General features: G+C 44.4%; 1 protein-coding gene across 1 annotated transcript in view; it reads left to right on the plus strand.

The window, feature by feature from the left end:
- Positions 1–6,386, plus strand: part of sty (sprouty signaling antagonist) — a 37,000-nt gene extending 30,614 nt beyond the window's left edge. The window contains exon 3 of the mRNA XM_018451908.1: positions 3,925–6,386. Coding sequence (XP_018307410.1) covers positions 3,925–5,783 — 1,859 coding nt within the window. The 3' untranslated portion in view covers positions 5,784–6,386. The remainder of the gene's footprint in view (positions 1–3,924) is intronic.
- The last annotated feature ends 245 nt before the right edge of the window (positions 6,387–6,631 follow it).

Raw genomic sequence — 6,631 nt, forward strand, 5'->3', positions numbered from 1 at the left:
CATTCCTGCAAGAAAAAAAATCTGAGAATTTATAAAGTTATGAGAATCGTTTTACTTAAAATATTGTGTGATTTCTCTTACACCTGACAGCGGATCTCGCAATCGATCATTTTTTTTTTAATTCGCATCCTTTCGCCGCGCAGGACGTTGAATCGTCAATTCTGTCCGCACAATCAGTCGACGCGGATCAACCAAGATGCGTTTTCGCTACGAACGCTAGATTCAGCAAAATCGTAACAGCCAGCAAAATTATAATCAAGCCGGGAGGGGAACGTCGGGGGGGCCAACCAGTCGAAGCGCACCGGCCGCTCTCGCGTTCGCTCGCGAAACGCTCGTCTTATCTGCGCGACGCGGACGGTTGGCGCGGAGCGGTTAAAAGCTTTGACCTATGGCAGTCGGTCGACGATAGCCGGCCCGTGCATTCCACTCCGAGCGCACCCTTTCTGAATGGCCCGCCTGTTTCTCGCCGCGATCGCTCGACGCCGCTCCACTCCGCCGCGACGACGAGCGAGAACCGCCACTGGCATCGTCTAGCGCTCGAGTGGCTCGTCTCGCAATCGGTGTAAGTCAAATTTTCAGATCAACGCGTTAACGAAGCATCTACGATGATTTCGAAATACGATGTTCGTAACGAGGTATTTATGTAATAGTAATGAACGAGGGTTTTTTTCCACGATTATTTACGAGGAATATACATACAGGAAGGCTACTGTGTACTCTAAACTCGTTTCTATCAAATTAGTTTAATTTTATTTTTGGTTCAACTAACTCTTCATCTTTTTCTAATTCTTAGACCTAGAAAAAGGTGAAGAGTTAGTTCAACCGAAATCAAAATTAATCTACATTGGTAATTTAAAACAAAAACTTCGACTGTGTGTGTTGTGTATGTCCAAAACGATTTAGTTTCAAAAATACAAGGGGGAGTCAAAGGAAAGATTTTTAAAACCATTCGAATTATTTTGATAAAAAAACATACAAAATTTCATCCAAATAATCAAAGTTGTTTTTGAAATTTTTGAAAAAATAATTTTTCCTTCATGTCTTTAAAACTAGGCTTTAGATATATGGCTTTAGATATATAGATCATTTGAAGTTTTCGTTTTATTGTTAGATTTGTGTAAGGAATCAACCTTCTTAAATTTTTTAGAGTATTTATTAGCCTATACAAATCCTTATACAGCACAGATCTCCAAAGTACATTTTATGAAATTATTTGAAATGAATTCCGGTCAAATTATTCAATTAGTCCCTATACTTCTATTGTTTTCCGGGGATACTTCTCATCAGAATCCATTTAATCCAAGAAACATCCTAAAGACGTTCAGAAGAAACGTCTCCTACGTCTTAAGAGAGACGTTCTCGGAACGTCCATTGGATAATGTTACTGGGTCCTTGCAAGGCGGTCAAGATGTAGATACTTTCAAATATCTACATTTCGTGTCGATAAAACGTGTCGCATGGTAACATAAATAGAATGTTAATTCCTATTTGAGAGATAACGGAACGGGCGTTTTGGAGATTTTCGAGCAGGATTGATACAGTCTCGTCGAACCGCCGTGAATCGAAGCGCGCTTCGAATTCAGGGGAAACGACGAAGTGGAGCGACTGATAAAACGAAGCTGGAGGAAACTCGCGGAGCGTCCACGATTAATGATCTCGATATACGCACGATTCTCGGAACGCGCGTAATAATCGGACGCGCCTCGAAAGCCTGAAACGCACTGGAAGCTCGTTCACGTTACAGTCGCAGAATCTAATTCTGCGCCATTCCTCCGACCATGCCGCCGATCACCGTGTACCTCAGGTGAATGAGCGAGCAACGTGCACGCGCGAAGTTGCATGTGTGCGTAATCGATGCAACAACACGATTCCGAATGCAGGTTCGCGCGTAACTCGGGAGTGGCTCTCGCAGAGGAGTAGAACGTTCAAGAGCCTGCTCTCGGAAAGTAACGCTCGGCTCTCTCTCAGTCTCTACCACTCTCGATCCTCAATTTCCTCATCTCTTAACTCTCAATTCCGATTCTCATTTTTTTTATCTCTTCATTCTCACGTCGGACAATAAATTTGATCGCATATTAAAAGTTAATGGTTAATCAGACCGTAGAGCAAATCCTTTTTTATGTTATAAATAAAATTATAAATTATAGTGACAACTTAACGTCAAATTCGCATTCCGTTTTTTCATTTTACCGAAAATATAAGAATCGAAAATCCAAAGCGCGGCTTTAGTCGAGGTAAAAGCGCGCCGTCGAGGACGCGATCGGTCGCACTCGAACGAGACTCTCTTGGTTCTTCCACACCGTGGGCGCCGCGAGTGGGTTGGTGACCACCGAATCGAGAACTCCACGGCCCACTCGCACCATACTCGCCCACGTAGAAACCGAACCTCTCTTCATGACCGCGTAGGTGCTGACCCGACGCCTCCATTTCGATTTCTTTGATTTTCGAAAACTTGAGTCCAACTTCACCAAGATCTTCTCGCTTGGCTCACTTGGCAATGGAGTCACGATTTTCTATCCCAACACCATCTCTCATTAAGAGGATACGATCGATATATGAAAGTTGTATTTATTATAACATTCTATTTTTATTTGAACAAAATATTTTTATAATTTATTTACTGTGTTATTTTTAGTGTTATAAATTAAAATTTTAAAAATGAGATAACAAAAAATTCTAAATACTTTTGTAAAAGTACTTTAAACATTCAAAATTATTTTGCAAGACAATTAATTTTTGCATTGCAATGTAACTTTAATACTTAAAGTACTTTCATTTAAAAAATTAGGATTTTTATCAATATTTTATAATATATTTCTACACACACACACACACACACACACACACACGCGCGCGCGCGCGCGCGCGCACACACAAAAAAAATATTTTTATTAAAGCATAGAGGCAAAAAAAATAGAGGAAGGTCACCAAATACTGACATAGGTCTCCTAAAGCGACATCCCCTTATTTCTTATTGTTAGAAACTAACCTTTGCATCTTATTAATACTAAATTAATAAAAACGTGATCTGTTTAGCTAATTAAAGAAGTACAAACTCATAATTCATATATTTGTGGCTTATTTCTATGCCAAATCAGCTAAAAACTAATTCTATGAGTCCGTGAAGAAAATTCTTACGGTGTTCTTTTGCAAAATTGCATAATTAAAATAATAGTGACTATATTATTGATAATATTATGTCATTTTAAATATTTATAGTTTCATAAATTAGTTTTCTTTACAGAATAGGATATATCCTTATTTATAGAATAGGAATGTTGGTATTATTGCCTACTATGTCAGTTTTGGAACCCATTTTATCAGACGCTCATTTTTGCATAACTTACGAAAAACTTAATTATTGCAAAATTGCAGTATTATAAAAACTGCTTATAATATCTGACAGAAGACACTTTTTATAGTTTGTATTTGTATTTATGAAGTTGTATTTTTACCTATTGTTTAAGTAATATTGTTTAAAAACAAAGTAATATTGTTTAAAAACAAAGTAATATTGTTTAAAAACAAAGTATGTCGGTATCGATGATCTTCCCCTACTCTTAAAATAACTTTTGATTCGGATAAACCGTTGCTAAATTTTTTATGCTATTTTTTAAATGATTTAGAACAATTTGATTTTTCAATAACTTTTTATTATTTTGAAATATCATTCATACCTCCTTAAAGATTAATCTTAAAAAGATACTCCATTATAGGGATATTTTAAAAGAATACTCGCTATTTTAGAAAGATTATTTATCTTAGGCAATAATTTTTCTTTAATTTATATAACTGTTTTATAAAATAGTTACTAAAAAAACTTGAGTATTTTAAGAAAATATCTATCAAAATATGCAATGTTAAATATAGATAGTTGTATCTGATTGAGTATATAACACGATGTTTTGATTACGATGTTTTCAGGTGGGGATGAAGCGCGTGTCGCGAGGGCGAGAGGAAGCGGACGCGGAGCATTACCGAGCCCCATCCTCGCTAATGGAACGCTCTCGTCGAGAGTGTCACCACCTCGCGCGGGCTGGGCAGTGCGGACTACCGAGGCGACACTTACCCCAACGTCAAGTCAGCGTCCATCGGTTCCAGATACATCGTCGACGTCCGTCGAACGATGGGCTAGCGAGCGGACGGCACCGGTTTGGACGGGTCGTGCCGCAGCGTCGTTGTCAGCAGCAGCAACAACAACGGCAACAAATACACGAGGAGGATCGTTCTCCGCAGCGGATCGAGGACCAGCTAGCACAGCTGGTATCCGTCTCGAGCATCGTCGGGTCGAGGAGAGGAAGGAGTTGGAGGCGACGAAGAAGGTGGAACATTGGCAACAGCAACAGTGTCAGGATCAACAGCAGCGACGTCATCTCCAGACGTCAGCGACGCAAAGTCCAGGAGCAGCAAGACGATTTGAATTGAGCGGTCGGCCGATGTCGCGTAACGATGCGATATCGCCGCTCACGCGGTCTCCCTCCTCGCGAACGAACATTGCCGGGGACGGCAACGACGACTGTATCAGCGGCGCCGGCGAAGACGCGGACTCGCGTCTCGTCCATATTGAGGAGCGCGTACATGATCACAGTCGGCCGTTTCCGCCACCGCGGTTACCGCTCGTGCACGTGACGACGATGCCGTCCGTGCCGCCACCGCCACCGCCACCACCAGCGTCGCAATCGGTACCCGGGTCTCCGACGTCCCGCGTGGCGCCTCTCACTATGCCTCTGACGCCGTTATCGAGTTCCTTCCGGAGCAGGCCGTCCCTGCGTCGCCCGCAGAATGTAGAGACGTCAACGAGCGACGCGAATTCCAGGAGTCTGCTGTCACCTTCGTCCACGGACACGACGATAACGACGATCGCAACGTCGCCCAGAAGTCCGATCGGCGAGGTGAGCCTTGCCACGCCACGACCGGATGGCGAGAGGACCATCAACGAGTACGTCGAGACGCCGTTCAAGAACTCGCGTTGCAGTCAGGAACGACGCCTCGATGCCGATAGCAAGACGGCCGGCGACTGTCCGAAGACCGAGAGGAGGCATCATCATCACCACCATCATCACCATAGAGGTCACGATGATTCCACGGTGGTGCCAACCCATCGGGGACGCGGTCGTGCGAGGAATCAAAGTTTACGCGGTTTCAGCGGCTCGGCAACCGGCGGCTCTCCTGTCGCCACGTCGACGAACACGGCAGTAGCGAATGCCGTCACGAAGCAGCCGGTCTCCTTCACCAAGGAACCGGCCAACACGCTTGGCACGAGGACCTACGATCCGGCTGGCCTATCGATCATATGCGATTTTTGCGGTAGATGTCGATGTGAGTCGTGCCGGGAACCACCTCCGCTGCCTAGTAAGTGGCTCTGTGACAATACGTGCCTCTGCTCGGCAGAGACCGTCCTAGACTACGCATCGTGCCTATGTTGCGTCAAGGGTCTCTTCTACCACTGCGTGGACAGCGGCAGCGGCGGTGGCGTCGATAGCATGGACGGCGAGGCCGCGACGAGTTGTGCGGACGAGCCGTGCTCTTGCACCGGTAATCGCACGGCATCCAGGTGGGCCTGCCTAGGCGCCCTATCCCTGGTGATGCCCTGCCTATTGTGCTACTGGCCTCTTCGGGGTTGCGTTACCCTCTGCGAGGCTTGTTACGCGCGTCATGCTGCACAAGGCTGCCGGTGTAATCCAAACGCGACCGGTAGCAGGCATCACCCCATCACCAGCGATATTGGAGACTCGAGGGACCCGGAGAAGAGGCTGTTGGATCCGGTTACGCCGGAGCTTTGAGCGGAGACCTATCCACACGTGGAAGAAAACGCCGCGTGTTTCCTCAGTGATCAAAAGATCAGGAAATTTAGAAACATAGGGCCCCGCCCTGATGGACATATCGGACGTGTGTGGGGGTGGGGTCAGAGGGAGCAAAAAAGTGAATTACATCAAGTACAAGAGTTGCATTTAAGTCGAGGAGAACGATATCGGATTTTGACGAACTTGTACGTTTGACGTCGCGAATGTCTTTATTTATTATTCTTCCATGAAATGTGCGTATGTGTGCGAATACTTGTGTGTTTACGTCTTGATGCGTTTCTGCGTAAGAGAGAAAGAGAGAGAGAGAGAGAGAATGAGAGAGAGAGAATGAGAGAGAGAGAGAGAGAGAGAGAGAGTGAGAGAAAGAAAAAAAGCAGTGTACGAAAGAGGCGAAGATGTGCCTGTATGCGCGTGTGTTTGTGCGTGTTTTTGCGTGCGCGAACGGTAGAGAGGAATGAAGTACGCGGAGTAGCGTATCGTCCAGACATACCACTTACGCATAGATAACTCTATACATAATGAATTATACGCATTGTACCACGCGCCGAGCGAAATCGAACGAACGGTAATATATCGGGGTTTGGGGCAGGGGGGGAGGGGGGTGAATTACATACACACACACACAGAGTAAAGAAAAAAAAACTAAAGTATATATTATATATATAAATATATATATAGATAGAAATGTATATTGTATATTATGTTTGTATAAAGAACAAACTTTTCTACGGTTAATTTATTTGCGGCTGTAACGCTAAGTGTATGGTTCATGATAGAGCGAGAGACGATTGTTAGAATGAGGAGGGGGGGGGGGAGGGGGGGAGAAA

The sequence above is a fragment of the Mycetomoellerius zeteki genome, unplaced genomic scaffold (assembly GCF_001594055.1).
Source record: "Mycetomoellerius zeteki isolate Tzet28-1 unplaced genomic scaffold, Tzet1.0 scaffold327, whole genome shotgun sequence".
NCBI classification, from domain to species: domain Eukaryota; kingdom Metazoa; phylum Arthropoda; class Insecta; order Hymenoptera; family Formicidae; genus Mycetomoellerius; species Mycetomoellerius zeteki.